General features: G+C 43.3%; 1 protein-coding gene across 1 annotated transcript in view; it reads left to right on the forward strand.

Moving 5' to 3' along the window:
- Positions 1-23,926, forward strand: part of LOC142243992 (SCO-spondin-like) — a 476,497-nt gene that overhangs the window by 128,917 nt on the left and 323,654 nt on the right. The window contains 2 exon segments of the mRNA XM_075316177.1: positions 1,195-1,451; positions 8,253-8,387. Coding sequence (XP_075172292.1) covers positions 1,195-1,451; positions 8,253-8,387 — 392 coding nt within the window.

Consider the following 23,926-nt stretch of genomic DNA (forward strand, 5'->3'; position numbering starts at 1 on the left):
TGGATGATGGTGGATATGATCCTGGTAGTGATGGATGATGGAGGAGATGATCCCGGTAGTGATGGATGATGGGGGAGATGATCCCGCTAGTGATGGATGATGGAGTAGATGATCCCGCTAGTGATGGATGATGGAGTAGATGATCCTGGTAGTGATGGATGATGGAGTAGATGATCCTGGTAGTGATGGATGATGGAGGAGATGATCCCGGTAGTGATGAATGATGGAGGAGATGATCCCGGTAGTGATGGATGATGGAGGAGATGATCCCGGTAGTGATGGATGATGGAGTAGATGATCCTGGTAGTGATGGATGATGGGGGAGATGATCCCGGTAGTGATGGATGATGGAGGAGATGATCCCGGTAGTGATGGATGATGGAGGAGATGATCCCGGTAGTGATGGATGATGGAGGAGATGATCCTGGTAGTGATGGATGATGGAGGAGATGATCCCGGTAGTGATGGATGATGGAGGAGATGATCCTGGTAGTGATGGATGATGGAGGAGATGATCATGGTAGTGATGGATGATGGAGGAGATGATCCCGGTAGTGATGGATGATGGAGTAGATGATCCTGGTAGTGATGGATGATGGAGGAGATGATCCTGGTAGTGATGGATGATGGAGGAGATGATCCTGGTAGTGATGGATGATGGGGGAGATGATCTCGGTAGTGATGGATGATGGAGGAGATGATCCTGGTAGTGATGGATGATGGAGGAGATGATCCTGGTAGTGATGGATGATGGAGGAGATGATCCCGGTAGTGATGGATGATGGAGTAGATGATCCTGGTAGTGATGGATGATGGAGTAGATGATCCTGGTAGTGATGGATGATGGAGGAGATGATCCCGGTAGTGATGGATGATGGGGGAGATGATCCCGGTAGTGATGGATGATGGAGGAGATGATCCTGGTAGTGATGGATGATGGAGTAGATGATCTTGCTAGTGATGGATGATGGAGTAGATGATCCTGGTAGTGATGGATGATGGAGGAGATGATCCCGGTAGTGATGGATGTGTTTTCTGTTGGGTTGGTTGAGTCATGAACGTCGTCATGTGCTTTGCAGGTCTTGAGATGTTTTTGCCCAGAATGAATGATTTTGGACACTGTTTTCGGTTCCTGATGTTTGGTCTCTTCTGTGAATCACCTTTCCCTAAATCATTGCTCTTCCAATGTTCCAGTGTGTGTCAGAACCGGCGCTGGGTGTGCACCAATAACCAATGTGCTGGGATCTGCACCGCCACCGGGGACCCGCATTACATCACCTTCGATAGGCGCTCCTTCACCTTCCTGGGAGATTGTCAGTACGTTCTGGCCAGAGAGAATGATGGCCTCTTTACTGTCACCGCAGAGAATGTGCCGTGCGGCAGCAGTGGCATCACCTGCACCAAGTCTGTGCTCGTGATGGTCGGAAACACACGAGTGCATCTGCTGAGAGGTGAGTGCTGATAGTAGGGATGTAGCAATGCTCGTCATGGGGGCGGTTGTAGTGGTGGTGGTGGTGGTATTACTTGTCTTCTCCTACTGCTTCACTTACTGCCCTTTACTTCCAGCTGCTTCATTGCTGCATCTGTGTTTCCTGCTGCTTCATTGCTATCCTCTGCTTCCTGCTGCTCCTGTGCTTCCTGCTCCTGTGCATCCTGCTGCTCCTGTGCTTCCTGCTGCTCCTGTGCTTCCTGCTCCTGTGCATCCTGCTGCTCCTGTGCTTCCTGCTGCTCCTGTGCTTCTGGCTACTCCTGTGCTTCCTGCTCCTCCTTTGCTTCCTGCTGCTCCTGTGCTTCCTGCTCCTGTGCTTCCTGCTGCTCCTTTGCTTCCTGCTGCTCCTTTGCTTCCTGCTGCTCCTGTGCTTCCTGCTCCTCTGCTTCCTGCTGCTCCTTTGCTTCCTGCTGCTCCTGTGCTTGCTGCTCCTCTGCTTCCTGCTCCTCCTGTGCTTCTTGCTCCTATGCTTCCTGCTACTCTGCTTCCTGCTGCTCCTGTGCTTCCTGCTCCTCTGTTTCCTGCTCCTGTGCTTCCGGCTGCTCCTGTGTTTCCTGCTCCTGTGTTTCCTGCTCCTGTGCTTCCTGCTCCTGTGCTTCCTGCTGATCCTGTGCTTCCTGCTGCTTCATTGCTGCTTCTGTGTTTTCTGCTGCTCCTGTGCTTCCTGCTGCTTCATTGCTGCTTTTGTTTTTCCTTCTGCTTCTGTGCTTCCTGCTGCTTTATTGCTATTCTGTGCTTCCTGCTGCCCTTGTGCTTCCTGCTCCTGTGCTTCCTGCTGCTCCTATGATTCCTGCTGCTTCATTGCTGCTCCTATGCATCCTGCTGCTTCATTGCTGCTCCTATGCTTCCTGCTGCTTCTGTGCTTCCTGCTGCTTCATTGCTGCTCCTATGCTTCCTGCTGCTCCTATGCTTCCTGCTGCTCCAGTGCTTCCTGCTGCTCCTGTGCTTCCTGATGCTTCATTGCTGCTCCTATGCTTCCTGCTGCTCCAGTGCTTCCTGCTGCTCCTGTGCTTCCTGCTGCTTCATTGCTGCTCCTATGCTTCCTGCTGCTTCTGTGCTTCCTGCTGCTTCATTGCTGCTCCTGTGCTTCATGCTGCCCCTGTGCTTCATGCTGCTCCTATGCTTCCTGCTCCTGTGCTTCCTGCTGCTTCATTGCTATCCTGTGCTTCCTGCTGCTCCTGTGCTTCCTGATGCTCCTGTGCTTTCTTCTGCTCTTGTGCTTTCTGCTCCTGTGCTTTTTGCTGCTTCATTGCTATCCTGTGCTTCCTGCTGCCTCTGTGCATTCTGCTGCTTCTGTGCTCCCTGTTGCTCCTTTGCTTCCTGCTGCCCCTAGGCTTCCTGCTCCTGTGCTTCCTGATGCTTCATTGCTGTATGGTGCTTCTTGCTGCTCCTGTGCTTTTTGCTGCTTCTGTGCTTCCTGCTTCTCTTGTGTTTCCTGATCCTGTGCTCTCTGCTGCTCCTATGCTTCCTGCTCCTGTGCTTCCTGCTGCTTCATTGCTATCCTGTGCTTCCTGCTGCTCCTGTGCTTCCTGATGCTCCTGTGCTTTCTTCTGCTCTTGTGCTTTCTGCTCCTGTGCTTTTTGCTGCTTCATTGCTATCCTATGCTTCCTGCTGCCTCTGTGCATCCTGCTGCTTCTGTGCTCCCTGTTGCTCCTTTGCTTCCTGCTGCCCCTAGGCTTCCTGCTCCTGTGCTTCCTGATGCTTCATTGCTGTATGGTGCTTCTTGCTGCTCCTGTGCTTTTTGCTGCTCCTGTGCTTCCTGCTTCCCTTGTGTTTCCTGATCCTGTGCTCTCTGCTGCTTCTGTGCTGTCTGCTGCTTCATTGCTGTTCTTTGCTTCCTGCTGCTCCTGTGCTTTCTACTGCTCCTGTGCTTTCTACTGCTCCTGTGCTTCCTGCTGCTTCTGTGCTTCTGGCTGCTTCTGTGCTTCCTGCTGCTTCTGTGCTTCTGTGCTTCCGGCTGCTCCTGTGCTTCCGGCTACTTCTGTGCTTCCTGCCTCTTTTGTACTTCCGGCTGCTTCTGTGCTTCCGGCTGTTTCTGTGCTTCCAGCTGCTCCTGTGCTTCCTGCTGATCCTGTGCTTCCTGCTGATCCTGTGATTCCGGTTGCTCCTGTGCTTCCGGCTGCTTCTGTGCTTCCGGCTGCTCCTCTGCTTCCAGCTGCATCTGTGCTTCCGGCTACTTCAGTGCTTCCGGCTGCTCCTGTGCTTCTGGCTACTCCTGTGCTTCCTGCGTCTTCTGTGCTTCCTGCTGCTCCTGTGCTTCCTGCTGCTTCATTGCTGCTCGTATGCTTCCTTCTGCTTCATTGCTGTTCCTGTGCTTCCTGCTGCTTCATTGCTGCTCCTGTGCTTCTTGCTGCTCCTGTGCTTCTTGCTGCTCCTGTGCTTCTTGCTGCTTCTGTGCTTCCTGCTGCTTCATTGCTGCTCCTGTGCTTCTTGCTGCTCCTGTGCTTCCTGCTGCTCCTATGCTTCCTGCTCCTGTGCTTCCTGCTGCTTCATTGCTATCCTGTGCTTCGTGATGCTCCTGTGCTTCCTGATGCTCCTGTGCTTCCTTCTGCTCCTGTGCTTTCTGCTCCTGTGCTTTTTGTTGCTTCATTGCTATCCTGTGCTTCCTGCTGCCTCTGTGCTTCCTGCTGCTTCTGTGCTCCCTGTTGCTCCTTTGCTTCGTGCTACCCCTAGGCTTCCTACTCCTGTGCTTCCTGATGCTTCATTGCTGTATGGTGCTTCTTGCTGCTCCTGTGCTTTTTGCTGCTCCTGTGCTTCCTGCTTCCCTTGTGCTTCCTGATCCTGTGCTCTCTGCTACTTCTGTGCTATCTGCTGCTTCATTGCTGTCCTTTGCTTCCTGTTGCTCCTGTGCTTTCTAATGCTCCTGTGCCTTTTACTGCTCCTGTGCCTTTTACTGCTCCTGTGCTTCCTGCTGCTTCTGTGCTTCTGGCTGCTTCTGTGCTTCCTGCTGCTTCTGTGCTTCTGTGCTTCTGGCTACTTCTGTGCTTCCTGCCTCTTTTGTACTTCCGGCTGCTCCTGTGCTTCCGGCTGCTCCTGTGCTTCCTGCTGACCCTGTGCTTCCTGCTGATCCTGTGATTCCGGTTGCTCCTGTGCTTCCGGCTGCTTCTGTGCTTCCGGCTGCTCCTCTGCTTCCAGCTGCTTCTGTGCTTCCGGCTACTTCAGTGCTTCTGGCTACTCCTGTGCTTCCTGCGTCTTCTGTGCTTCCTGCTGCTCCTGTGCTTCCTGCTGCTTCATTGCTGCTCCTATGCTTCCTTCTGCTTCATTGCTGCTCCTGTGCTTCCTGCTGCTTCATTGCTGCTTCTGTGCTCCCTGTTGCTCCTTTGCTTCCTGCTGCCCCTAGGCTTCCTGCTCATGTGCTTCCTGATGCTTCATTGCTGTATGGTGCTTCTTGCTGCTCCTGTGCTTTTTGCTGCTCCTGTGCTTCCTGCTTCCCTTGTGCTTCCTGATCCTGTGCTCTCTGCTACTTCTGTGCTGTCTGCTGCTTCATTGCTGTCCTTTGCTTCCTGTTGCTCCTGTGCTTTCTAATGCTCCTGTGCTTTTTACTGCTCTTGTGCTTCTGTGCTTCCTGCTGCTTCTGTGCTTGCGGCTACTTCTGTGCTTCCTGCCTCTTTTGTACTTCCGGCTGCTCCTGTGCTTCCGGCTGCTCCTCCTCTTCCGGCTGCTTCTGTGCTTCTGACTGCTCCTGTGCTTCCTGCGTCTTCTGTACTTCTGGCTGCTTCTGTACTTCTGGCTGCTCCTGTGCTTCTGGCTCCTCCTGTGCTTCTGGCTGCCCCTGTGCCTCCGGCTGCTCCTGTGCTTCCTGCTGCTCCTGAGCCTCCGGCTGCTCCTGTGCTTCTGGCTGCTCCTGTGCTTCTGGCTGCTCCTGTGTTTCTGGCTGCTCCTGTGCTTCTGGCTGCTCTTGTGCTTCTGGCTGCTCTTGTGCTTCTGGCTGCTCTTGTGCTTCTGGCTGCTCTTGTGCTTCTGGCTGCTCCTGTGCTTCTGGCTGCTCCTGTGCTTCTGGCTGCTTCTGTGCTTCCGGCTGCTTCTGTGCTTCCGGCTGCTTCTGTGCTTCCGGCTGCTCCTGTGCTTCCGGCTGCTCCTGTTCTTCTGGCTGCTCCTGTGCTTCTGGCTGCTCCTGTGCTTCCACCTGCTCCTGTTCTTCCGGCTGCTCCTGTACTTCCGGCTGCTCCTATGCTTTCAGCTGCTCCTGTGCTTCCGGCTGCTCCTGTGCTTTCTGCCTCTCATGTACTTCCTGCCTCTCCTGCGCTTGCTGCTGCTTCTTTGCTTCTGGCTGCTCCTGTGCTTCCGGCTGCTCCTGTACTTCTGGCTGCTCCTGTGCTTCTGGCTGCTCCTGTGCTTCTGGCTGCTCCTGTGCCTCCGGCTGCTCCTGTGCCTCCGGCTGCTCCTGTGCTTCCGGCTGCTCCTGTGCCTCCGGCTGCATCTGTGCCTCCGGCTGCTCCTGTGCTTCCGGCTGCTCCTGTGCTTCTGGCTGCTCCTGTGCTTCTGGCTGCTCCTGTGCTTCTGTCTGCTGCTGTGCCTCCGGCTGCTCCTGTGCTTCTGGCTTCTCCTGTGCTTCTGACTGCTCCTGTGCTTCTGGCTGCTCCTGTGCCTCCGGCTGCTCCTGTGCTTCTGGCTGCTCCTGTGCTTCTGGCTGCTCCTGTGCCTCCGGCTGCTCCTGTGCTTCCGGCTGCTCCTGTGCTTCCGGCTGCTCCTGTGCTTCTGGCTGCTCCTGTGCTTCCTGATGCTCTTGTGCTTCCGGCTGCTCTTGTGCTTCCGGCTGCTCTTGTGCTTCTGGCTGCTCTTGTGCTTCTGGCTGCTCCTGTGCTTCTGGCTGCTCCTGTGCTTCTGGCTGCCCCTGTGCCTCCGGCTGCTCCTGTGCTTCCTGCTGCTCCTGAGCCTCCAGCTGCTCCTGTGCTTCTGGCTGCTCCTGTGCTTCTGGCTGCTCCTGTGCTTCCGGATGCTCCTGTGCTTCTGGCTGCTCTTGTGCTTCTGGCTGCTCTTGTGCTTCTGGCTGCTCCTGTGCTTCTGGCTGCCCCTGTGCCTCCGGCTGCTCCTGTGCTTCCTGCTGCTCCTGAGCCTCCGGCTGCTCCTGTGCTTCTGGCTGCTCCTGTGCTTCTGGCTGCTCCTGTGCTTCCGGATGCTCTTGTGCTTCCGGCTGCTCTTGTGCTTCTGGCTGCTCTTGTGCTTCTGGCTGCTCTTGTGCTTCTGGCTGCTCCTGTGCTTCTGGCTGCTCCTGTGCTTCTGGCTGCCACTGTGCCTCCGGCTGCTCCTGTGCCTCCTGCTGCTCCTGAGCCTCCGGCTGCTCCAGTGCTTCTGGCTGCTCCTGTGCTTCTGGCTGCTCCCGTGCCTCCGGCTGCTCCTGTGCTTCTGGCTGCTCCTGTGCTTCTGGATGCTCTTGTGCTTCTGACTGCTCTTGTGCTTCTGGCTGCTCCTGTGCTTTTGGCTGCTCCTGGGCTTCTGGCTACTCCTGTGCTTCCGGCTGCTCCTGTGCTTCTGGCTGCTGCTGTGCCTCCGGCTGCTTCTGTGCTTCTGGCTTCTCCTGTGCTTCTGACTGCTCCTGTGCTTCTGGCTGCTCCTGTGCTTCTGGCTGCTCCTGTGCCTCCGGCTGCTCCTGTGCTTCTAGCTTCTCCTGTGCTTCTGGCTGCTCCTGTGCTTCTGGCTGCTCCTGTGCTTCTGGCTGCTCCTGTGCCTCCGGCTGCTCCTGTGCTTCCGGATGCTCTTGTGCCTCCGGCTGCTCCTGTGCTTCCGGCTGCTCTTGTGCTTCCTGCTGCTCCTGTGCTTCTGGCTGCTCCTGTGCCTCCGGCTGCTCCTGTGCTTCCGGCTGCTCCTGTGCTTCCGGCTGCTCCTGTGCTTCCGGCTGCTCCTGTGCTTCTGGCTGCTCCTGTGCTCCCGGATGCTCTTGTGCTTCTGGCTGCTCTCTTGCTTCTGGCTGCTCCTGTGCTTTTGGCTGCTCCTGTGCTTCTGGCTGCTCCTTTGCTTCTGGCTGCTCCTGTGCTTCTGGATGCTCTTGTGCTTCCGGTTGCTCTTGTGCTTCCGGCTGATCCTGTGCTTCCGGCTGCTGCTGTGCCTCCAGTTGCTCCTGTGCTTCCGGCTGCTCCTGTGCTTCCGGCTGCTCCTGTGCTTCCTGCTGCTCCTGTGCTTCCTTCTGCTCCTGTGCTTCCTGCTGCTCCTGTGCTTCTGTCTGCTCCTGTGCTTCTGTCTGCTCCTGTGCTTCCTGCTGCTCCTGTGCTTCTGGCTGCTCCTGTGCTGTCTGCTCCTGTGCTTCTGGCTGCTCCTGTGCTTCCGGCTGCTCCTGTGCTTCTGGCTGCTTCTATGCTTCTGGCTGCTTCTCTGCTTCCGGCTGCTCCTGTGCTTCTCGCTGCTGCTGTGCCTCCGGCTGCTCCTGTGCTTCCTGCTGCTCCTGTGCTTCCGGCTGCTCCTGTGCTTCTGGCTGCTCCTGTGCTTCCTGCTGCTCCTGTGCTTCCGGCTGCTCCTGTGCTTCTGGCTGCTCCTGTGCTGTCTGCTCCTGTGCTTCCGGCTGCTCCTGTGCCTCCGGCTGCTTCTGTGCTTCCTTTTTGCTCTACCCTGCCTTTCTGTCCTGTCTTCTCTCCCTGTTCTGGCAGTTGGTGCACAGCAGCTGGTGATAATCTTAGGTTCTGGTATCTGTGGTTCTTCAGGTGAGTTCTTTCAGACAAGGGATCAGCGCTACACGTGAGCTGTGCAGGGAGGTAATCACCGGTCCGGATGCCCCCACTATGAGACTATATAGACTGAACCCTTATAATACATCGCTCCTTATCCACAGGTCAGGAGGTGACGGTGAACGGTGCAGCCGTGCGACTTCCCAAAACCTATAGCGGGAATGGGCTTATCCTGGAGCAGGTGGGGCTATTCACTGTCCTCATTGCTCACCTGGGACTGACCGTTCTGTGGGATGGAGGTAAGAACACATCATCTGGTAATGTCATTAACCCTTTCTCTGCACTATGGAGTTCATGCAATGGCCACCAGAGGCGCTCTCTGTATCCTGGATCTCACTTTCTGGCGCGCTGTAAAGACTGAATGCTGTAATGTGGTCACTGAGACAGGGGCTCGGGCAGAGAGGAGAGGATCAATCCGAACTTTACAATCTCTGAACGTCTGCATGAATTTAAGCACTTTTGTAATTTGGATCATGAGAAAAAAAAGCAGTGCGCCATTGAAAACACCGTGGCAATTCAGCCACGCGGCCTTCCCCATAATGCACTGCAGCTGTCACGTGGTCTAGTGCAGCCAATCAAGGGGGACTACCACAGGGACTATAGAAGGGCCGCACAGCACCATTTCAGGCTATTTCCAGCATAGGGAGAGGACGTCAGAGCTCATTCACATCGGGTAGAAGAAGGCCTGGTCTGAATGGTGACTACTGCGGAAACACAATCCAAAGAGTCAAGAGATTGGGACGATATGGAAAATCCAGAAAACATGCATCTCGGGGACTTGTAAGAAAGCGACAATAAAAGAGATAAGACGAATTTGAGGCCCTTATAAAGATGAGACAGGGGTCCGACCTGCTGCAAAAGGGGCAAAACATCAAATTCATGGCACATAACCATGGAGCTCCTGCACCTTCCCGGGCGGAAGAAGGATCAACAACACGAGTAATTCAGCAATTTATAAAAAAACGTAAACTATTAGTTTTCACAGATAATTCTGCAGAAAAAGAATTAAAGGTGACTGCGTTCTCCTAATGTAATGTATATTTGTGTTTGTATATTAATCAGTGTGATATATAGGGAGGTGCTGCATCTCTATACTCAGTATGAAATACTGTATAGGGAGGTGCTGTATCTGTATAGTAATCAGTGTGATATATAGGGAGGTGCTGTATCTGTATAGTAATCAGTGTGATATATAGGGAGGTGCTGTATCTGTATAGTAATCAGTGCGATATATAGGGAGATGCTGTATCTGTATAGTAATCAGTGTGATATATATGGAGGTGCTGTATCTGTATAGTAATCAGTGTGATATATAGGGAGGTGCAGTATCTGTATAGTAATCAGTGTGATATATAGGGAGGTGCTATATCTGTATAGTAATCAGTGTGATATATAGGGAGGTGCTGTATCTGTATAGTAATCAGTGTGATATATAGGGAGGTGCTGTATCTGTATAGTAATCAGTGTGATATGTAGGGAGGTGCTGTATCTCTATACTCAGTATGATATACTGTACAGGGAGGTGCTGTATCTGTATAGTAATCAGTGTGATATATAGGGAGATGCTGTATCTATATACTCAGTATGAAATACTGTATAGGGAGGAGCTTTATCCATATAGTAATCAGTGTGATATATAGGGAGGTGCTGTATCTATATAGTAATCAGTGTGATATATAGGGAGGTGCTGTATCTGTATAGTAATCAGTGTGATATATAGGGAGGTGCTGTATCTGTATAGTAATCAGTGTGATATATAGGGAGGTGCTGTATCTGTATAGTAATCAGTGTGATATATAGGGAGGTGCTGTATCTGTATAGTAATCAGTGTGATATATAGGGAGGTGCTGTATCTGTATAGTAATCAGTGTGATATATAGGGAGGTGCTGTATCTGTATAGTAATCAGTGTGATATATAGGGAGGTGCTATATCTGTATAGTAATCAGTGTCATATATAGGGAGGTGCTGTATCTGTATAGTAATCAGTGTGATACATAGGGAAGTTCTATATCTGTATAGTAATCAGTGTGATATATAGGGAGGTGCTGTATCTGTATAGCAATCAGTGTGATATATAGGGAGGTGCTGTATCTGTATAGTAATCAGTGTCATATATAGGGAGGTGCTGTATCTGTATAGTAATCAGTGTGATATATAGGGAGGTGCTATATCTGTATAGTAACCAGTGTGATATATAGGGAGGTGCTGTATCTGTATAGTAATCAGTGTGATATATAGGGAGGTGCTATATCTGTATAGTAATCAGTGTCATATATAGGGAGGTGCTGTATCTGTATAGTAATCAGTGTGATATATAGGGAAGTTCTATATCTGTATAGTAATCAGTGTGATATATAGGGAGGTGCTGTAACTGTATAGTAATCAGTGTGATATATAGGGAGGTGCTGTATCTGTATAGTAATCAGTGTAATATATAGGGAGATGCTGTATCTGTATAGTAATCAGTGTGATATATAGGGAGGTGCTGTATCTGTATAGTAATCAGTGTGATATATAGGGAGGTGCTGTATCTGTATAGTAATCAGTGTGATATATAGGGAGGTGCTGTATCTGTATAGTAATCAGTGTGATACATAGGGAAGTTCTATATCTGTATAGTAATCAGTGTGATATATAGGGAGGTGCTGTATCTGTATAGTAATCAGTGTGATATATGGGGAGGTGCTGTTTCTATATAGTAATCAGTGTGATATAGAGGGAGGTGCTGTATCTGTATAGTAATCAGTGTGATACATAGGGAGGTGTTGTATCTGTATAGTAATCAGTGTGATATATAGGGAAGTTCTATATCTGTATAGTAATCAGTGTTATATATAGGGAGGTGCTGTATCTGTATAGTAATCAGTGTGATATATAGGGAGGTGCTATATCTGTATAGTAATCAGTGTGATATATAGGAAGGTGCTGTATCTGTATAGTAATCAGTGTGATATATAGGCAAGTTCTATATCTGTATAGTAATCAGTGTGATATATAGGGAGGTGCTGTATCTGTATAGTAATCAGTGTGATATATAGGGAGGTGCTGTATCTGTATAGTAATCAGTGTTATATATAGGGAGGTGCTATATCTGTATAGTAATCAGTGTGATATATAGGGAGGTGCTATATCTGTATAGTAATCAGTGTGATATGTAGGGAGGTGCTATATCTATATAGTAATCAGTGTGATATATAGGGAGGTGCTGTATCTGTATAGTAATCAGTGTGATATATAGGGAGGTGCTGTATCTGTATAGTAATCAGTGTGATATATAGGGAGGTGCTGTATCTGTATAGTAATCAGTGTGATATATAGGGAGGTGCTGTATCTGTATAGTAATCAGTGTGATATATAGGGAGGTGCTGTATCTGTATAGTAATCAGTGTGATATATAGGGAAGTTCTATATCTGTATAGTAATCAGTGTGATATATAATGAGATGCTGTATCTGTATAGTAATCAGTGTGATATATAGGGAGGTGCTTTATCTGTATAGTAATCAGTGTGATATATAGGGAGGTGCTATATCTGTATAGTAATCAGTGTGATATATAATGAGATGCTGTATCTGTATAGTAATCAGTGTGATATATAGGGAGGTGCTGTATCTGTATAGTAATCAGTGTGATATATAGGGAGGTGCTATATCTGTATAGTAATCAGTGTGATATATAGGGAGGTGCTGTATCTGTATAGTAATCAGTGTGATATATAATGAGATGCTGTATCTGTATAGTAATCAGTGTGATATATAGGGAGGTGCTTTATCTGTATAGTAATCAGTGTGATATATAGGGAGGTGCTATATCTGTATAGTAATCAGTGTGATATATAATGAGATGCTGTATCTGTATAGTAATCAGTGTGATATATAGGGAGGTGCTGTATCTGTATAGTAATCAGTGTGATATATAGGGAGGTGCTATATCTGTATAGTAATCAGTGTGATATATAGGGAGGTGCTGTATCTGTATAGTAATCAGTGTGATATATAGGGAGGTGCTATATCTGTATAGTAATCAGTGTGATATATAGGGAGGTGCTGTATCTGTATAGTAATCAGTGTGATATATAGGGAGGTGCTATATCTGTATAGTAATCAGTGTGATATATAGGGAGGTGCTGTATCTGTATAGTAATCAGTGTGATATATAGGGAAGTTCTATATCTGTATAGTAATCAGTGTTATATATAGGGAGGTGCTGTATCTGTATAGTAATCAGTGTGATATATAGGGAGGTGCTATATCTGTATAGTAATCAGTGTGATATATAGGGAGGTGCTATATCTGTATAGTAATCAGTGTGATATATAGGGAGGTGCTGTATCTGTATAGTAATCAGTGTGATATATAGGGAGGTGCTGTATCTGTATAGTAATCAGTGTGATATATAGGGAGGTGCTATATCTGTATAGTAATCAGTGTGATATATAGGGAGGTGCTGTATCTGTATAGTAATCAGTGTGATATATAGGGAGGTGCTGTATCTGTATAGTAATCAGTGTGATATATAGGGAGGTGCTGTATCTGTATAGTAATCAGTGTGATATATAGGGAGGTGCTGTATCTGTATAGTAATCAGTGTGATATATAGGGAGGTGCTATATCTGTATAGTAATCAGTGTCATATATAGGGAGGTGCTGTATCTGTATAGTAATCAGTGTGGGGAGGTGCTGTATCTGTATAGTAATCAGTGTGATATATAGGGAAGTTCTATATCTGTATAGTTATCAGTGTGATATATAGGGAGGTGCTGTATCTGTATAGTAATCAGTGTGATATATAGGGAGGTGCTGTATCTGTATAGTAATCAGTGTGATATATAGGGAGGTGCTGTATCTGTATAGTAATCAGTGTTATATATAGGGAGGTGCTATATCTGTATAGTAATCAGTGTGATATATAGGGAGGTGCTATATCTGTATAGTAATCAGTGTGATATGTAGGGAGGTGCTATATCTATATAGTAATCAGTGTGATATATAGGGAGGTGCTGTATCTGTATAGTAATCAGTGTGATATATAGGGAGGTGCTATATCTGTATAGTAATCAGTGTGATATATAATGAGATGCTGTATCTGTATAGTAATCAGTGTGATATATAGGCAAGTTCTATATCTGTATAGTAATCAGTGTGATATATAGGGAGGTGCTTTATCTGTATAGTAATCAGTGTGATATATAGGGAGGTGCTGTATCTGTATAGTAATCAGTGTGATATATAGGGAGATGCTGTATCTGTATAGTAATCAGTGTGATATGTAGGGAGGTGCTGTATCTGTATAGTAATCAGTGTGATATATAGGGAGGTGCTGTATCTGTATAGTAATCAGTGTGATATATAGGGAGGTGCTGTATCTGTATAGTAATCAGTGTGATATATAGGGAGGTGCTGTATCTGTATAGTAATCAGTGTGATATATAGGGAGGTGCTATATCTGTATAGTAATCAGTGTCATATATAGGGAGGTGCTGTATCTGTATAGTAATCAGTGTGATACATAGGGAAGTTCTATATCTGTATAGTAATCAGTGTGATATATAGGGAGGTGCTGTATCTGTATAGTAATCAGTGTGATATATAGGGAGGTGCTGTATCTGTATAGTAATCAGTGTGATATATAGGGAGGTGCTGTATCTGTATAGTAATCAGTGTGATATATAGGGAGGTGCTATATCTGTATAGCAATCAGTGTGATATATAGGGAGGTGCTGTATCTGTATAGTAATCAGTGTGATACATAGGGAAGTTCTATATCTGTATAGCAATCAGTGTGATATATAGGGAGGTGCTGTATCTGTATAGTAATCAGTGTGATATATAGGGAGGTGCTGTATCTGTATAGTAATCAGTGTGATATATAGGGAGGTGCTGTATCTGTATAGTAATTAGTGTTATATATAGGGAGGTGCTATATCTGTATAGTAATCAGTGTGATATATAGGGAGGTGCTATATCTGTATAGTAATCAGTGTGATATGTAGGGAGGTGCTATATCTGTATAGTAATCAGTGTTATATATAGGGAGGTGCTGTATCTGTATTGTAATCAGTGTGATATATAGGGAGGTGCTGTATCTGTATAGTAATCAGTGTGATATATAGGGAGGTGCTGTATCTGTATAGTAATCAGTGTGATATATAGGGAGGTGCTATATCTGTATAGTAATCAGTGTGATATATAATGAGATGCTGTATCTGTATAGTAATCAGTGTGATATATAGGCAAGTTCTATATCTGTATAGTAATCAGTGTGATATATAGGGAGGTGCTTTATCTGTATAGTAATCAGTGTGATATATAGGGAGGTGCTGTATCTGTATAGTAATCAGTGTGATATATAGGGAGATGCTGTATCTGTATAGTAATCAGTGTGATATGTAGGGAGGTGCTGTATCTGTATAGTAATCAGTGTGATATATAGGGAGGTGCTGTATCTGTATAGTAATCAGTGTGATATATAGGGAGGTGCTGTATCTGTATAGTAATCAGTGTGATATATAGGGAGGTGCTGTATCTGTATAGTAATCAGTGTGATATATAGGGAGGTGCTATATCTGTATAGTAATCAGTGTCATATATAGGGAGGTGCTGTATCTGTATAGTAATCAGTGTGATACATAGGGAAGTTCTATATCTGTATAGTAATCAGTGTGATATATAGGGAGGTGCTGTATCTGTATAGCAATCAGTGTGATATATAGGGAGGTGCTGTATCTGTATAGTAATCAGTGTCATATATAGGGAGGTGCTGTATCTGTATAGTAATCAGTGTGATATATAGGGTGGTGCTATATCTGTATAGTAATCAGTGTGATATATAGGGAGGTGCTATATCTGTATAGTAATCAGTGTGATATATAGGGAGGTGCTGTATCTGTATAGTAACCAGTGTGATATATAGGGAGGTGCTGTATCTGTATAGTAATCAGTGTGATATATAGGGAGGTGCTATATCTGTATAGTAATCAGTGTCATATATAGGGAGGTGCTGTATCTGTATAGTAATCAGTGTGATATATAGGGAAGTTCTATATCTGTATAGTAATCAGTGTGATATATAGGGAGGTGCTGTAACTGTATAGTAATCAGTGTGATATATAGGGAGGTGCTGTATCTGTATAGTAATCAGTGTAATATATAGGGAGATGCTGTATCTGTATAGTAATCAGTGTGATATATAGGGAGGTGCTGTATCTGTATAGTAATCAGTGTGATATATAGGGAGGTGCTGTATCTGTATAGTAATCAGTGTGATATATAGGGAGGTGCTGTATCTGTATAGTAATCAGTGTGATACATAGGGAAGTTCTATATCTGTATAGTAATCAGTGTGATATATAGGGAGGTGCTGTATCTGTATAGTAATCAGTGTGATATATGGGGAGGTGCTGTTTCTATATAGTAATCAGTGTGATATAGAGGGAGGTGCTGTATCTGTATAGTAATCAGTGTGATATATAGGGAAGTTCTATATCTGTATAGTAATCAGTGTTATATATAGGGAGGTGCTGTATCTGTATAGTAATCAGTGTGATATATAGGGAGGTGCTATATCTGTATAGTAATCAGTGTGATATATAGGGAGGTGCTATATCTGTATAGTAATCAGTGTGATATATAGGGAGGTGCTGTATCTGTATAGTAATCAGTGTGATATATAGGGAGGTGCTATATCTATATAGTAATCAGTGTGATATATAGGGAGGTGCTGTATCTGTATAGTAATCAGTGTGATATATAGGGAGGTGCTGTATCTGTATAGTAATCAGTGTGATATATAGGGAGGTGCTGTATCTGTATAGTAATCAGTGTGATATATAGGGAGGTGCTGTATCTGTATAGTAATCAGTGTGATATATAGGGAGGTGCTATATCTGTATAGTAATCAGTGTGATATATAGGGAGGTGCTGTATCTGTATAGTAATCAGTGTGATATATAGGGAAGTTCTATATCTGTATAGTAATCAGTGTGATATATAATGAGATGCTGTATCTGTATAGTAATCAGTGTGATATATAGGGAGGTGCTTTATCTGTATAGTAATCAGTGTGATATATAGGGAGGTGCTATATCTGTATAGTAATCAGTGTGATATATAATGAGATGCTGTATCTGTATAGTAATCAGTGTGATATATAGGGAGGTGCTGTATCTGTATAGTAATCAGTGTGATATATAGGGAGGTGCTATATCTGTATAGTAATCAGTGTGATATATAGGGAGGTGCTGTATCTGTATAGTAATCAGTGTGATATATAGGGAGGTGCTGTATCTGTATAGTAATCAGTGCGATATGTAAAGAGGTGCAGTATCTGTATAGTAATCACTGTGATATGTAAAGAGGTGCAGTATCTGTATAGTAATCAGTGTGATATATAGGGAGGTGCTTTATCTGTATAGTAATCAGTGTGATATATAGGGAGGTGCTATATCTGTATAGTAATCAGTGTGATATATAATGAGATGCTGTATCTGTATAGTAATCAGTGTGATATATAGGGAGGTGCTGTATCTGTATAGTAATCAGTGTGATATATAGGGAGGTGCTATATCTGTATAGTAATCAGTGTGATATATAGGGAGGTGCTGTATCTGTATAGTAATCAGTGTGATATATAGGGAGGTGCTGTATCTGTATAGTAATCAGTGCGATATGTAAAGAGGTGCAGTATCTGTATAGTAATCACTGTGATAAGTAAAGAGGTGCAGTATCTGTATAGTAATCAGTGTGATATATAGGGAGATGCTGTATCTGTATAGTAATCAGTGTGATATATAGGGAGATGCTGTATCTGTATTGTAATCAGTGTGATATATAGGGAGATGCTGTATCTGTATAGTAATCAGTGTGATATATAGGGAGATGCTGTATCTGTATTGTAATCAGTGTGATATATAGGGAGGTGCTGTATCTGTATAGTAATCAGTGTGATATATAGGGAGATGCTGTATCTGTATAGTAATCAGTGTGATATATAGGGAGGTGCTGTATCTGTATAGTAATCAGTGTGATATATAGGGAGATGCTGTATCTGTATTGTAATCAGTGTGATATATAGGGAGATGCTGTATCTGTATAGTAATCAGTGTGATATATAGGGAGATGCTGTATCTGTATTGTAATCAGTGTGATATATAGGGAGATGCTGTATCTGTATAGTAATCAGTGTGATATATAGGGAGATGCTGTATCTGTATAGTAATCAGTGTGATATATAGGGAGATGCTGTATCTGTATAGTAATCAGTGTGATATATAGGGAGATGCTGTATCTGTATTGTAATCAGTGTGATATATAGGGAGGTGCTTTATCTGTATAGTAATCAGTGCGATATATAGGGAGGTGCTGTATCTGTATAGTAATCAGTGCGATATATAGGGAGGTGCTGTATCTGTATAGTAATCAGTGTGATATATAGGGAGATGCTGTATCTGTATAGTAATCAGTGTGATATATAGGGAGATGCTGTATCTGTATAGTAATCAGTGTGATATATAGGGAGGTGCTGTATCTGTATAGTAATCAGTGTGATATATAGGGAGGTGCTGTATCTGTAAGGTAATCAGTGTGATATGTAAAGAGGTGCTGTATCTGTATAGTAATCAGTGTGATATATAGGGAGATGCTGTTTCTGTATAGTAATCAGTGCGATATATAGGGAGGTGCTTTATCTGTATAGTAATCAGTGTGATATATAGGGAGGTGCTGTATCTGTATAGTAATCAGTGTGATATATAGGGAGGTGCTGTATCTGTATAGTAATCAGTGTTATATATAGGGAGGTGCTGTATCTGTATAGTAATCAGTGTGATATATAGGGAGGTGCTGTATCTGTATAGTAATCAGTGTGATATATAGGGAGGTGCTGTATCTGTATAGAAATCAGTGTGATATATAGGGAGATGCTGTATCTGTATAGTAATCAGTGTGATATGTAGGGAGGTGTTGTATCTGTATAGTAATCAGTGTGATATGTAGGGAGGTGCTGTATCTGTATAGTAATCAGTGTGATATATAGGGAGGTGCTGTATCTGTATAGTAATCAGTGTGATATATAGGGAGGTGCTGTATCTGTATAGTAATCAGTGTGATATATAGGGAGGTGCTGTATCTGTATAGAAATCAGTGCGATATATAGGGAGATGCTGTATCTGTATAGTAATCAGTGTGATATATAGGGAGGTGCTGTATCTGTATAGTAATCAGTGTGATATATAGGGAGGTGCTGTATCTGTATAGAAATCAGTGTGATATATAGGGAGATGCTGTATCTGTATAGTAATCAGTGTGATATATAGGGAGGTGCTATATCTGTATAGTAATCAGTGTGATATATAGGGAGATGCTGTATCTGTATAGTAATCAGTGTGATATGTAGGGAGGTGTTGTATCTGTATAGTAATCAGTGTGATATGTAGGGAGGTGCTGTATCTGTATAGTAATCAGTGTGATATATAGGGAGCTGCTGTATCTGTATAGTAATCAGTGTGATATATAGGGAGGTGCTGTATCTGTATAGTAATCAGTGTGATATATAGGGAGGTGCTGTATCTGTATAGTAATCAGTGTGATATATAGGGAGGTGCTGTATCTGTATAGTAATCAGTGTTATATATAGGGAGGTGCTGTATCTGTATAGTAATCAGTGTGATATATAGGGAGGTGCTGTATCTGTATAGTAATCAGTGTGATATATAGGGAGGTGCTATATCTGTATAGTAATCAGTGTGATATATAGGGAGGTGCTGTATCTGTATAGTAATCAGTGTGATATATAGGGAGGTGCTGTATCTGTATAGTAATCAGTGTTATATATAGGGAGGTGCTGTATCTGTATAGTAATCAGTGTGATATATAGGGAGATGCTGTATCTGTATAGTAATCAGTGTGATATATAGGGAGATGCTGTATCTGTATAGTAATCAGTGTGATATATAGGGAGGTGCTATATCTGTATAGTAATCAGTGTGATATATAGGGAGATGCTGTATCTGTATAGTAATCAGTGTGATATATAGGGAGGTGCTTTATCTGTATAGTAATCAGTGTGATATGTAGGGAGGTGCTATATCTGTATAGTAATCAGTGTGATATATAGGGAGATGCTGTATCTGTATAGTAATCAGTGTGATATATAGGGAGGTGCTGTATCTGTATAGTAATCAGTGTGATATATAGGGAGATGCTGTATCTGTATAGTAATCAGTGTGATATATAGGGAGGTGCTGTATCTGTATAGTAATCAGTGTGATATGTAAAGAGGTGCTGTATCTGTATAGTAATCAGTGTGATATATAGGGAGATGCTGTTTCTGTATAGTAATCAGTGTGATATATAAGGAGGTGCTGTATCTGTATAGTAATCAGTGTGATATATAGGGAGGTGCTATATCTGTATAGTAATCAGTGTGATATATAGGGAGGTGCTGTATCTGTATAGTAATCAGTGTGATATGTAGGGAGATGCTGTATCTGTATAGTAATCAGTGTGATATATAAGGAGGTGCTGTATCTGTATAGTAATCAGTGTGATATATAGGGAGGTGCTATATCTGTATAGTAATCAGTGTGATATATAGGGAGGTGCTGTATCTGTATAGTAATCAGTGTGATATATAGGGAGCTGCTGTATCTGTATAGTAATCAGTGTGATATATAGGGAGGTGCTGTAACTGTATAGTAATCAGTGTGATATATAGGGAGGTGCTATATCTGTATAGTAATCAGTGTGATATATAGGGAGGTGCTGTATCTGTATAGTAATCAGTGTGATATATAGGGAGATGCTGTATCTGTATAGTAATCAGTGTGATATATAGGGAGGTGCTGTAACTGTATAGTAATCAGTGTGATATATAGGGAGATGCTGTATCTGTATAGTAATCAGTGTGATATATAGGGAGATGCTGTATCTGTATAGTAATCAGTGTGATATATAGGGAGATGCTGTATCTGTATAGTAATCAGTGTGATATATAGGGAGGTGCTGTATCTGTATAGTAATCAGTGTGATATATAGGGAGCTGCTGTATCTGTATAGTAATCAGTGTGATATATAGGGAGATGCTGTATCTGTATAGTAATCAGTGTGATATATAGGGAGCTGCTGTATCTGTATAGTAATCAGTGTGATATATAGGGAGGTGCTGTATCTGTATAGTAATCAGTGTTATATATAGGGAGGTGCTATATCTGTATAGTAATCAGTGTGATATATAGGGAGGTGCTGTATCTGTATAGTAATCAGTGTGATATATAGGGAGGTGCTATATCTGTATAGTAATCAGTGTTATATATAGGGAGGTGCTATATCTGTATAGTAATCAGTGTGATATATAGGGAGGTGCTGTATCTGTATAGTAATCAGTGTGATATATAGGGAGGTGCTGTATCTGTATAGTAATCAGTGTGATATATAGGGAGGTCCTGTATCTGTATAGTAATCAGTGTGATATATAGGGAGGTGCTGTATCTGTATAGTAATCAGTGTGATATATAGGGAGGTCCTGTATCTGTATAGTAATCAGTGTGATATGTAGGGAGGTGCTGTATCTGTATAGTAATCAGTGTTATATATAGGGAGGTGCTGTATCTGTATAGTAATCAGTGTTATATATAGGGAGGTGCTGTATCTGTATAGTAATCAGTGTGATATATAGGGAGGTGCTATATCTATATAGTAATCAGTGTGATATATAGGGAGGTGCTGTATCTGTATAGTAATCAGTGTGATATATAGGGAGGTGCTTTATCTGTATAGAAATCAGTATGATATATAGGGAGGTGCTGTATCTGTATAGTAATCAGTGTGATATATAGGGAGGTGCTGTATCTGTATAGTAATCAGTGTGATATATAGGGAGGTGCTTTATCTGTATAGTAATCAGTGTGATATATAGGGAGATGCTGTATCTGTATAGTAATCAGTGTGATATATAGGGAGGTGCTATGTCTGTATAGTAATCAGTGTGATATGTAGGGAGGTGCTATATCTATATAGTAATCAGTGTGATATATATGGAGGTGCTGTATCTGTATAGTAATCAGTGTGATATATAGGGAGGTGCTATATCTGTATAGTAATCAGTGTGATATATAATGAGATGCTGTATCTGTATAGTAATCAGTGTGATATATAGGCAAGTTCTATATCTGTATAGTAATCAGTGTGATATATAGGGAGGTGCTTTATCTGTATAGTAATCAGTGTGATATATAGGGAGGTGCTGTATCTGTATAGTAATCAGTGTGATATATAGGGAGGTGCTGTATCTGTATAGTAATCAGTGTGATATATAGGGAGGTGCTGTATCTGTATAGTAATCAGTGTTATATATAGGGAGGTGCTGTATCTGTATTGTAATCAGTGTGATATATAGGGAGGTGCTTTATCTGTATAGTAATCAGTGTGATATATAGGGAGGTGCTGTATCTGTATAGTAATCAGTGTGATATATAGGGAGGTGCTGTATCTGTATAGTAATCAGTGTGATATATAGGGAGGTGCTATATCTGTATAGTAATCAGTGTGATATATAGGGAGGTGCTATATCTATATAGTAATCAGTGTGATATATATGGAGGTGCTGTATCTGTATAGTAATCAGTGTGATATATAGGGAGGTGCTATATCTGTATAGTAATCAGTGTGATATATAATGAGATGCTGTATCTGTATAGTAATCAGTGTGATATATAGGCAAGTTCTATATCTGTATAGTAATCAGTGTGATATATAGGGAGGTGCTTTATCTGTATAGTAATCAGTGTGATATATAGGGAGGTGCTGTATCTGTATAGTAATCAGTGTGATATATAGGGAGGTGCTGTATCTGTATAGTAATCAGTGTGATATATAGGGAGGTGCTGTATCTGTATAGTAATCAGTGTTATATATAGGGAGGTGCTGTATCTGTATTGTAATCAGTGTGATATATAGGGAGGTGCTTTATCTGTATAGTAATCAGTGTGATATATAGGGAGATGCTGTATCTGTATAGTAATCAGTGTGATATATAGGGAGCTGCTGTATCTGTATAGTAATCAGTGTGATATATAGGGAGATGCTGTATCTGTATAGTAATCAGTGTGATATATAGGGAGGTGCAGTATCTGTATAGTAATCAGTGTGATATATAGGGAGATGCTGTATCTGTATAGTAATCAGTGTGATATATAGGGAGATGCTGTATCTGTATAGTAATCAGTGTGATATATAGTGAGGTGCTGTATCTGTATAGTAATCAGTGTGATATATAGGGAGGTGCTGTATCTGTATAGTAATCAGTGTGATATATAGGGAGGTGCTGTATCTGTATAGTAATCAGTGTGATATATAGGGAGATGCTGTATCTGTATAGTAATCAGTGTGATATATAGGGAGGTGCTGTATCTGTATAGTAATCAGTGTGATATATAGGGAGATGCTGTATCTGTAAGGTAATCACTGTGATATGTAAAGAGGTGCTGTACCTGTATAGTAATCAGTGTGATATGTAGGGAGGTGCTGTACCTGTATAGTAATCAGTGTGATATATAGGGAGGTGCTGTATCTGTATAGTAATCAGTGTGATATAGAGGGAGGTGCTGTATCTGTATAGTAATCAGTGTGATATGTAGGGAGGTGCTGTATCTGTATAGTAATCAGTGTGATATATAGGGAGATGCTGTATCTGTATAGTAATCAGTGTGATATATAGGGAGGTGCTGTATCTGTATAGTAATCAGTGTGATATATAGGGAGATGCTGTATCTGTAAGGTAATCACTGTGATATGTAAAGAGGTGCTGTACCTGTATAGTAATCACTGTGATATGTAAAGAGGTGCTGTACCTGTATAGTAATCAGTGTGATATATAGGGAGGTGCTGTATCTGTATAGTAATCAGTGTGATATATAGGGAGGTGCTGTATCTGTAAGGTAATCACTGTGATATGTAAAGAGGTGCTGTATCTGTACAGTAATCAGTGTGATATATAGGGAGATGCTGTATCTGTATAGAAATCAGTGTGATATATAGGGAGCTGCTGTATCTGTATAGTAATCAGTGTGATATATAGGGAGGTGCTGTATCTGTATAGTAATCAGTGTGATATATAGGGAGGTGCTGTATCTGTATAGTAATCAGTGTGATATATAGGGAGGTGCTGTATCTGTATAATAATCAGTGTGATATATAGGGAGATGCTGTATCTGTATAGTAATCAGTCTGATATATAGGGAGGTGCTGTATCTGTATAGTAATCAGTGTGATATATAGGGAGGTGCTGTATCTGTATAGTAATCAGTGTGATATATAGGGAGGTTCTGTATCTGTATAGTAATCAGTGTGATATATAGGGAGATGCTGTATCTGTATAGTAATCAGTGTGATATATAGGGAGGTGCTGTATCTGTATAGTAATCAGTGTGATATATAGGGAGGTGCTTTATCTGTATAGTAATCAGTGTGATATATAGGGAGATGCTGTATCTGTATAGTAATCAGTGTGATATATAGGGAGGTGCTTTATCTGTATAGTAATCAGTGTGATATATAGGGAGATGCTGTATCTGTATAGTAATCAGTGTGATATATAGGGAGGTGCTTTATCTGTATAGTAATCAGTGCGATATATAGGGAGGTGCTGTATCTGTATAGTAATCAGTGTGATATATAGGGAGATGCTGTTTCTGTATAGTAATCAGTGTGATATATAGGGAGGTGCTGTATCTGTATAGTAATCAGTATGATATATAGGGAGGTGCTATATCTGTATAGTAAT

The sequence above is a fragment of the Anomaloglossus baeobatrachus genome, chromosome 6, assembly GCF_048569485.1.
Source record: "Anomaloglossus baeobatrachus isolate aAnoBae1 chromosome 6, aAnoBae1.hap1, whole genome shotgun sequence".
NCBI classification, from domain to species: Eukaryota; Metazoa; Chordata; class Amphibia; order Anura; family Aromobatidae; genus Anomaloglossus; species Anomaloglossus baeobatrachus.